The sequence below is a fragment of the Rhopalosiphum padi genome, chromosome 1 (genome assembly GCF_020882245.1).
Source record: "Rhopalosiphum padi isolate XX-2018 chromosome 1, ASM2088224v1, whole genome shotgun sequence".
NCBI classification, from domain to species: Eukaryota; Metazoa; Arthropoda; class Insecta; order Hemiptera; family Aphididae; genus Rhopalosiphum; species Rhopalosiphum padi.
The window spans coordinates 39560235-39570894 of NC_083597.1; the positions used below are offsets into that span (position 1 = coordinate 39560235).

Consider the following 10660-nt stretch of genomic DNA (forward strand, 5'->3'; position numbering starts at 1 on the left):
TATCAAAAATACTAGTACTTTTTTTTTTATAAAATATTTAAAAATTAGTACATTTTTCGAAATAAAACACTAGTATTTTAATTTATTTTAAATTTGAGTATCGTATGACATGAGCTGATTTCAATAGAACCAAATAGTTATAAAAACTCAACAAAATTTTGCTTATAGTTCATACTTCGTAGTAACAACAAAATCTAACTGTAGTTAAAAATATTATGTTTAAATGATTAAAAAAAAGATAAAATTTACAAATATTCAAATAGTTTAATAAAAGGAACAAAAAATTTTGACAACCAACATACATTTATAACAAAAATTATACTTAGTGTTTTTTAAACAGTATAAAAGAACATTCACTCATACTTATAAATTTGTAAAATGACTTTAAAATTATTAAAAAAGTGATTATTTTATATATAAGTAATTTTAACTGATTTATTTCAAAAAAGAATATTCTTCTTTATAATAGAAAGTTTCCTTATTTTCACGAAACAATATATTGAAAGAATTTTTCTAAAAGCATAATATATTTTTAACTTCCAACGTTGTACTTACCTCAAGAGTCAAGGATTAGGTTGAGTGTGGATCAAATTTTATTCTATTCCAATAATTGTGATAGTAAATTAATTATTATATAATTAAAGTCTTCATAAACATTTATAAAAAATAATTTTTCTACACTGTATAATGTTTACAAATAACAGTAATTATATTATATAGTATGTAAATGAAAAAGGCAATAACAATGGAAGTTATTTTTTTAACCGAGACCTATAATCATTATATCCAACAAAATACAAAATTCTCAAATATAGTTCAATATTGACGAAAAAGAAATATAACAAAATAAAAAATGAGATTAAAAGAAATGAGATCGACATCAGACTTTCATCTTCCCAGAAATAATACAAAAACATTAATAAAATCAACTAACCATCTTACAGCAAAATATTTCAACTCAAAACAACCATTACATCATAATCATCATTGAATTTCCATCCAATGATGCTGAAACACTATTTGAACACGTTTTCACCATACAGTGTCTAGTAAACATCAGGAAACAATTTGCAGATTCTGGAAATAAAAATTAAAGATGATTTTTTTTTGCGTTTTTATTTTTTTTTTGAAAACATTTAATTCTCAAAAGATCATACATGAGTCTAAAATTGTTTAAAATTATGAATACTGTACTAAATCCGTTTAGGCGGTTGATACGAACACAATGGAAAATTGTTTATTCTTTTAGGTATACTTATGTTATTACGTAGGCGGTAGGCGTAATTTATAATTATAATAATATTTAATAATAATAATAATAATAATAATAATTATAATTATAATAATAGTAGTAATAATAGTAATAAATAACATTTATTTATAATTATTTATTATTTAAACCTAAGTTAGGTTATTTTTCAGTTTGTGATAACCTAAATACACGAGCCATCACATTGAGTTTCATCCGCTGGAAGCGGTTCTCAACCAAAGTGGTACCATCTATAATAAACAATATAAGTGTATAAAATATTGAATTTTTTTTAGTCATTATATAAATAATAATAACTAATAAAAAATGTTTTCTTTTAAATTTTTATAATTTTGAAAAGTGAGAATTTTGTGCTGTTGCTAAATATATTCTATTCAGAAGCGTTTAAAATTGTCTTTTATAATTATATTTTAGGGTTTAGGACTTATTATTAAGAGATCCAACAAAAGGGGCTCAGCAGCTATACAATTTTTTAAAAAATAAATAAAAACAATTTGTCAAATTTCACAGTCCAATCGGATCATATGACTTTAGCAGATCTTTGTTCGAAATTGGCAAGTTTATTAATCACATTAATGCTTGTCTGCACAATACTATCTAATAGCATATACCAAATGAGTAATATAATAATACTGTTCTAATTCTGATAAGCAATCATCAAAGTGCATCTCATAACGAAGGAAAAATTAAAATGTTTATGTAAAAATACATATATCCAAATGAAAAATATCCTACACTAGTAATAGTTAATTAAATCTTGGTATACTGACTATTCAGGTTTAATTCAATCTAGATAAATAATTATAAGGTTTAAATCCAATAAAATCTGTTCCGATTAGACTATAAGTAACATTCTATAACTTATAAGTGTGTCATTTCTAATGATTTAAGATCACCCCCCAAAATTGCCATTTGTATGGTATCTGAAGCCATGTCGGCGCTGCTTGAAGACTCCGTGTAGCTAGGTGTACCTTCCGTCCATGTGGCTTCCACAGATTGTCTGCCTGCTGAACCCCCGATGCCGGATGTAGTGCTGCCCGATCCCACACTCAATGTAGACGACTTACTCTCGCCGGCGTGCGACGAGCCAGAAGGGCCATCATTGCGCATTCCTGGAGATGGACGACGTATGCGAGTCATGCTGGAACGTTTGTCGTACACAAAGTCACGACGAATAGCATCCTCAAATGCTGGAGGTGGTGTTGAACATGTAGAAAATGTGCCTTCCGCATCGGTTTGATCACGCGTACGTGTACGCGACATACTGCGTCGCTTGGATGGTGAACGTTTTAGAGGACACAAAAGTTTCTTGAACACAGATCTAAAATTACAAAAAATTGAATTCAATGAATGGATAAATAATTAAATATACATTTTACATACTTGGTCATGAAGTCCAAAAATCTAGTGGCATAGAAATCAGGTCTATGTACAGAAACAGAATCACCATCGTGAATGATGGCTTTGAACGTATGCTCTAGTTTTTTCTTTAGTCGATAACTTTGTAATATATCAATAATTCCAACAAATAGTAATAAGCTATCACCACTTCCACTTCTAGCAGGTATGCCTCCTCTAGGCGAAGCACAATCTTCATCTGACGAAGTTCCAGTGTCTGCCTGAATACTTTCCATTGCGGTTGAATGAGCCATCAAACGCTGCCGGTTGGCTTCAGCTGTTCGACTTAGAGTAGACGTTTCTGATAAAGTATCTGCATCAGTTTCCACAGCCTTGCGTAACCGTGCCACCCGTCGTTCTTCTTTCTCTCTCTGAGCAAGATCAACATTATGAACACCCACTAAAAGACTGTAATCCATTATTTTAAAACTTTCTAGTACTCGACAATCTCTTTGCATAGTTTTGAGAAGAGCTGAGTGGGTATCAGGCTCCAAAAAAATACCATCGGGATGATGTTCTTTAAAGTCTAAATCTTTAAATGTAGGCGATGATTTTTGTCTTTCATCTTTGGAAGCTTTTCTTTTGTAAGTTGAACCTTTCAGATCATACTTTTGGTGCATTTTTATGTTAGAAGGTAGTAAATTGTTCATAGCTACTAATCTAATGTTTTTTGAATTGCATTGATAACAATAAAGACCGAAAAATTTTGGCAGCAAAGTTCTTGGATTCTGATTCAAATTCATGTAGTATCCAGGAAGTAGTTTTTGTAAAAATTCACCTTCCTTGTGCTGTACAGTTTTCATGATAAATTCATCATCCCGTGTGAGGTAAAATATTGATCCACTAGCACCCGGGTTGGACAGTTCACGAAGTGGCGAGTTACAAAACGATATAAGATAATCATCTGGCTGAATACCGAATAAGTCTCTGAAATAACGGAATGCAATTGGAGCGTATGTCTTAAAAATAAACTCTGGATAGTGGTGAGCTGGAGTGTGATTAGTTCCATCACTTGGAAAAACTGTTGTTTCAACAGTCATAAAATCTTGCATAAGCAAATCACGTTCAGGCTTTGAAGCAAGGCCTCCTACTGCATGCTGTATTCCCAGTTGTATTGAACCCATAATTTGACCAGTTTGAATTTTCTTATAGGTGATTTCTCCATCAACACCCACTCTTCTATGTCCAAGTTTCTTTTCTTTTTCTTTGGCTTGGAGATCATCTTGTTCAGCAATTGAGATGTCTTTTTCAGTAGCAACATCTAAAACAGTCATAAAATAAAATCAGTATTAGAAATTGTCAAAAACCTATAACAAAATAAATATATAATAAATAACAAACATATATATGTACAATATGGACTCATACAAATTATAATTATTTAATAATCTATTCTAAACATGATTTATTTTTATTTTTCTAAGGTTCTAATATATCTAAAGTAGTTTACATGTTCTATACATAAATAAATAATATAAATAGTTTTCATAGTTTCTAAACGAGGACGGCACATAAGACTGATTCACTTTACTCACTTCCCCTAACTGTATTAAATCTAAATAAAAATTTAAAACTGTAACTCTAGAATACAAAACATCAAGTTTCACATTATAATTTGCAGTCTTCGTCTGCGGTTTATAACACTATGCAATACACAGTCTTAATTTTTCGATATTATTACGTGCTTTTGGACTAGAGTAAATTTCATTCCAAAACATCATTAATAAATACCTCATTGAAAAAACAATCATCGACCGACTGTCCCAACAAAGAAAATTGTATAGCGCCGTCCACGTTCTCGAAAACATGGCAATAGGTCGAATGTCGATTGACGAATATAGCTGACACAACTGCGGTATACTATATAATATGTGTTTCTAAAGCCGTGTTGCGTGCTAACATATTATATGTATAAACATATAATTCGTAGGTACAGTATCAAACTACTCGTACAATTAAAGTCTTACCCGAAATTTTATGGCATCTTACAAAAAAAATTAGACATTTAAAGAAATTAATCATAGTCGAAGTAACAGTTTTAAATACATTTTATGATTTATGAATGAAAAACTATGTCTTAGAAAAGTTGACTGACGGTCACGAGCACACAGTGAAGTCGAAATGATTAAATGTCATTCGACGCCGCAGAACGACTTATCTGAGTTATCATTTATAAATTCGATAAAATTGAAAATAATTACTTGTCGTTTTTAGTGTAGTCATAGACAGATAAGACGATGCGTATGTAAGTAGGATCATAAATATCAATCATATAGTTTAGTTTAACCTGATTCCTGAACTATTATTACATGATATTTCTACACTGTATATGGGAGTAATACTACGTCATAGACGTTTGATAATAATAGTTAAAATCATACCAGTCATGAAAATAAGACCCTAGTTGAAATTAAAGACGAGATTTTTTCTACAATACCTCTGTCAATTACCTACTCTGAAGGAAAGCCGTTTTGTTTGGTTTAACGTTTACACTAACACTTTAAAAGTGTTTAAAAATTATATTTTAACTACGAATATAAATAAATCACTATCTAGTGATGGCGAAAATTGTTATTAATAATGGTTTATAGGAAAATTCTAAAAATACGGTCTTACCCACATACTCGTAACTCAAGACTACACATATTATGCGTGTTAAGGCACAACTTGTATTGGTGTAGAACGCTGAACGATCAGTATAACAATATAAAATGTGCTAAATTTGTCTTTGTAAAATACGCCGGTTAACACGAGCTTTCAAGTATACAACAATACAACGCAACGATTAATATTTCTTAACAATAAAAGAGGTAATGTATGGTAGTTTCAAGCTTTCTTACTATTCAGTATATTACGATTACCCTCCATTAAACCTTGAAAACACGAAACGCACGAGACCATTTTAAACCATTAATAAATTATCCCAACTATTACTTTTGGGAAAATAGACTCGAAGACAAATATGTATAGACTTTCATTAAGTATAATTAATATGTTATAAATGATTTTTTAGATGTACATTGTACATAATTAAAATTAAAAATATGTTTAGAAAAAAAATAAAAAAATTACTTAGTGCTAATATTAGTATAAAATGTTACTATGTCTTTTAACATTTAATCATATTTTTTGAAAATATAACTTTTACATACATTTTAAATATTTATGAAATATATACCAAAAAATGCATTAATGCACCATGTATGCTGAGAAATTTGAGCAGAAGTGTTTGTCCAGATCAAAGGATACAAGGCAAAATCCCAAAAAGAGATGTCTTTAGGGATAACTTTTGAATCAGTCTAAACAATTTATTGACGCTACATGGCAGTCTGCATAAAAATAAACTACTGTACATATATGTAATAAAAGATTGAAGCTTTTAGCTTTTTTCTTCAGCTATGAAATGGTAAACATTAAAATTAAATTTGGCTGACATACTATTAATTTTATGCTCAAAAAATGTTGCTTAGAAAAGATATCAATATGTTATTGAATGGTCTAAGTTTATACAAAAAGGGAATAAACAAATAAGACTATACACTAAAATATGAAGAAGAAAAAGTGAGAAGTGAAATAATAAAAGAATTGCCAAAACACATATATTTTATCGGAATATTTAACTCTTAAAATAATGTTTTATGTTGGTGTTATGTACACCCTGAAAAAAGGCCTATGTACATCTAAAATTTAAATATTATATTATCTCAAATGTACTAACATTTTTAAATATAATAATTAATCATTTATTTAAACATTTATAATGTATCATAATACCTAAAAATTAAGAAAAAATTAATCCCCGAGGACATCCATTATTCATAAATATTTTAATAATAAAACACAAGTGTCATCTTTTAAGAAAAAATTAAAATATAGACATTTTAGGGGTTGGAATTTTTTTTTTTACAAAACTATGCCCAGTAGTTATAACCAGGAGTGCAACCTACATAATACCTATACATTAAAAAAATCCATTCCAGGATTAAAAAGTCATTTATGACAAAGAGATCAAGATTATTTTCACAAACCCCAATTTCAATACAAACAAGATTATGTTAAGATGAATTTATGAATTGATTAATTAAAACAAAAATATGTAACACCAAACTGTTTTTCTACTAAGTTGTATGTTTCATATTAAAATAGGCATACAATTTGTTTTAAAATGTTTATTCATTCATCTCTAATAGGTGTTAATAAATGAAACTTGCACAAACAATTTAGAACATTATTATTATTTATTAACTTACTAATAATAGTCATTAGAAGTTGAATTAACTTTTAAATTTAAATATATAATATTTGAACTTTGTAATTTTGAAGCTCAATTTTAATTTATATTTTCTAAATGTATATTATAGTTTAATAAATTTAATCTATTTATTATAAATAACCATTTGATACCTACAATGTAAACTCAATTATAAATGTGGTAATGTCAACCAATTTCCATAAAATTGACCACTATATTTATTTACCATACAAATTCTGAAATCTTAATTAATCTAAAATGCCAGGCAATAACCATTGATCAATATGAGAAAAAGCAATAATAATAACAGTTTAATAACCCATCCCATAACGTATATATGAAAGAAAACATATATACTAATATTAAAAACTTTAATATATCATAATATTTAAGTATTATATCAAATAGTAAATAATAATAAAGTTAATATTTTGTATACAATTATTAATTTGATAAATTCCCTATAGTAAGTGCTAACAAAATATGTATAAGTATAGACATACAGGTAATTGAGAAAAGTAAATATCTATTATAGAAATCTAACAATTGATTAAACATGGTTGCACATAAGTTTAATCAATGCTATTAATGATTTATGTTTAATAAAATATTTTTTTTATTTACCTATAGGTATAATAATATAAACATTTTTTAGTAAGGTCATTTAATATTGTTGGCAATGGCTTATATTGTGTTAGTTTATGCCTACCAATTTCATTATAATTACTAAGTGTAGTCTAGGAAAACTAAATTAATATCTACTTCATTCATAATTTTGTTTATAAATAATATAAATAAATTATACAAATAATTTTATAAATACTAAATAATGGTCAATGGAGAACAGATGTAATAAGTGATCTATTATAATTGCTATAAATGTTCTTTAGCGATCTACCGGTAATCTCCCACTACGATAATCATGTGATTTTGTAAACCTTTTTTCCCATTGTAAGATAAGTAGAACTAGGGTCTGCCCACCTACTGCAGGGATAAATGAAAAGCATACATAATTTTGAATCGACTTTATTAATCCATACAACTATTTATCACACTATAAATTATGTAGATCAACAAACTAGAACCCATACCTAGCACATTGAAATTGTATGGAGTATTATGAAACAAAATCATGATAAATGAGTCAATACGACACTTCCTATTTGAAGCAGTTGAAGATCTATGCATTATGCATCTGTTAAATGAATCAATATTCAAAGATTTTCTTAATGACATGAAAACAAGCTTTTGAGTAATTAATTTGGTATTATTATTTTAATATAGATAACAATATTTTTTAAAACATTAATATTTATTAATTATATATTTAATACAGTTCATATAATTAATTTTTTTTTTTTTTTAAATAGGTATCTACCTAATTTTTAATTTTTTGTAACCCTATAAATATTTGTCAGTATAATAAGTAGAACACTTACGACACCGTTACTAATAACAATATTAAAATATTACTGTACATAAATATAAAATAATGTGAAATTTAGTAATAATCATTACAACCAATACCATTATCACTCAATTACTCAAAACAATTGTCGCTTAATGAATGTTAAAATTAATTATTTTAAATATAAGAACAATATATTATTATACATATCAATAATATTTAACTCACCCTTTTCAAGTGCTGATTCAATCTGTTCTTCAACAGCGGGTCTGATATCATTAGTAGCCATTTTGCTTAAGCTTTTTCTTTTTGATTATCTATATCTTTGCATGACCCAGCAATTTCATTCAATTTAACAGCTACTAACTCATTGAATCGTTGACAATAGCCTTTGCTGATATTAGACAATAGCGCAAAGTGAGTTTCGTAACAGAGTTGCGAGTTATTAGTGTCTTGATCAAAAGCTTTGGCGACAACTCGGAATCCTTGTTTGTTCAAGAGCACACAAAACTGTTGATTTTCAAGTGTTTCAATATTCAAATATACACCGTCAGTTACTGTCAAGGACGATATACTAATGTGATTCAACAGGGATAACTCGCTCTCAATCACAGACTTTGCTTCAGCGTACCAATCAAGTGGCTTTTCCATGTAAGTGATTCACCTGAAATATATACAAAAAACTCATTAACGTCTTGGTAACAACAATCAAGATGAACCAGTTTAAGCCAAGGTTAACAATGTTTAGCCTAACCTAAAAAAAAAAATGTTTTAAGTTGAAGGACGCAAACGGCTTGAATATTAGATACATACAATTATATAAACGACGGCCAAACCAGAATCAAAAAATAATAAAAGGCGGTCGAAAGCTGGGCAAATCATTTGTGTATTGGGATGCACACAACAGATTTGGTAAACTTGATCTAAGAAGAATTTTTGGATAGGGCAAAATAACTTACGGGTGGGTGTTTTGTTCAAAGGTCGACCAGGTAATCTAAAGGAAAGGGCGGGAACGGTTGTGCCATCCGTTTTAACACAAAAAAAAACTCGTCGAGTGAATTCTATAACAGAACATTTTCGCGACATTTAAAAAACACATAATAATAATAATAATAATAATATTATACAATGACTAAATATCTACAAAATAATAACAGAACCCGAAAAATTATCACTAGTCTTCATGAATCACAGGTGTTGATAATAGGAACGGTTTCGGTTGTTGAAGTTAGCGACGATCGATGATGAACCATTTTTCATTTATTTCACTTTTGAAAACACCGTCTGTCGCCGCCACCGCCGGACTGCGCGGATTCAGCCAGATTTCATGTACACTCGCGCATATCCGTCCCACTTCGCACAGCATTAATATATTTGTTTCATTCCGCCTCGAATAGGTGAATATTATAATAACATATTAATGTTATGTATACGTCGAACGAATTCTTTTTTACGTTTGCAAATTCTACAAAAAAAAAAAAATGTAAAAATAAACGCATTTCGAAAGAACTCAATAGATTTTCAGTTGCATCTACGTTTTCATATATATATATAGTAGATACCTACTTGCTATGTATGACATGAAAGCGAAACGATCGACAATTTTTCGATTTTTCGAGATCGCCGCGATACACTGCAGATATGACCGACCTACCTACCTATATATTATTATATACATTCCATTATATTACGATGTGTAAGTGATATGTTTGTGATCCGAACGAAAATCGTGAGACCGCGGTATATAATATTACGACACAAATAATCTAAGTAAAAAAAAAACGATTTAGATCACGAAATTTGGTCGATTCGAGTTTCTCGTCACGTATACATTATATATAGTGGGTACTTACGATCGAACGACGCGCGACTAGCCGCCCGGACTAGGTACGCTGCAGTGACTATGCAATAGATACGATTTAAAAAACGGTAAATGGGCGTACAGCTCTCTGTACGTAGGTAATGGACAACCAAATGCAGCACCTACCTCTCGCAGTACACCAGTGTACACCGTATTACCGTACACCTAGTTGGCATAGGTGGGCACCGACATACACTTTGTGTAGAAAGTGTCTGCGTGAAATAATAATGTCATGATTATATTATACAGCTACGTCGGCGACGACCTAAAACGTCTCCGAACGCGATATTAGATAGCTATAGCCATCATATAGCAAGGTTAGCTAGGTACCTATATATATTCCTGCACGCGCGTCTTATTTTTTGTTATTTTATCGGCTTTATGGCACCTAAACTACCTACTGCAGTTTATCGTACACGAATAATTAATAAATCGAAATGCGATCGTAAAAAATATATTATATTGTATTGT

At 29.4% G+C, this 10660-nt stretch overlaps 2 protein-coding genes and 1 long non-coding RNA gene across 7 annotated transcripts; all 3 read right to left on the bottom strand.

Moving 5' to 3' along the window:
- Nucleotides 1-244: 244 nt before the first annotated feature.
- On the bottom strand, nucleotides 245-8765 carry LOC132921802 (phosphatidylinositol 4-phosphate 5-kinase type-1 alpha-like). Of its 5 annotated transcripts, none has more exons than XM_060985019.1 (4): nucleotides 8557-8765; nucleotides 2654-3929; nucleotides 2242-2591; nucleotides 245-1077 (listed from the first exon to the last, which is right to left on the bottom strand). In XM_060985019.1, exons 1-4 carry the CDS (start codon nucleotides 8615-8617, stop codon nucleotides 971-973), a joined length of 1794 nt encoding a protein of 597 aa, XP_060841002.1. In that variant the 5' UTR covers nucleotides 8618-8765; the 3' UTR covers nucleotides 245-970. The 5 variants fall into 5 exon arrangements, with proteins under 5 accessions (XP_060841002.1, XP_060841025.1, XP_060841015.1 ...); XM_060985042.1 differs by lacking the exon at nucleotides 245-1077 and adding an exon at nucleotides 1098-1500 and having other exon boundaries at nucleotides 2338-2591; XM_060985032.1 differs by lacking the exon at nucleotides 245-1077 and adding an exon at nucleotides 1098-1500.
- LOC132925726 (GSK3-beta interaction protein-like) lies at nucleotides 8623-8979 on the bottom strand. The gene has a single exon (XM_060990098.1). It carries the CDS (start codon nucleotides 8977-8979, stop codon nucleotides 8623-8625), a length of 357 nt encoding a protein of 118 aa, XP_060846081.1.
- A 308-nt stretch (nucleotides 8980-9287) lies between these two features.
- On the bottom strand, nucleotides 9288-10399 carry LOC132921826 (uncharacterized). Its single transcript, XR_009660957.1, has 3 exons — nucleotides 10182-10399; nucleotides 9895-10094; nucleotides 9288-9793 (listed from the first exon to the last, which is right to left on the bottom strand). It is a non-coding gene; the product is annotated as an uncharacterized LOC132921826 (long non-coding RNA).
- Between the last annotated feature and the right edge of the window lie 261 nt (nucleotides 10400-10660).

Excerpts from the sequence above, each read along its gene's own strand:
- LOC132921802 (XM_060985010.1), bottom strand. The coding sequence starts at position 8,617 with ATGGCTACTAATGATATCAGACCCGCTGTTGAAGAACAGATTGAATCA. Across the intron at positions 3,930-8,556 it reads TGAATCAGCACTTGAAAAGG|ATGTTGCTACTGAAAAAGAC; the intron begins GTGAGTTAAATA and ends TGACTGTTTTAG. Across the intron at positions 2,592-2,653 it reads TTTTTGGACTTCATGACCAA|ATCTGTGTTCAAGAAACTTT; the intron begins GTATGTAAAATG and ends TTGTAATTTTAG.
- LOC132925726 (XM_060990098.1), bottom strand. The coding sequence starts at position 8,979 with ATGGAAAAGCCACTTGATTGGTACGCTGAAGCAAAGTCTGTGATTGAG.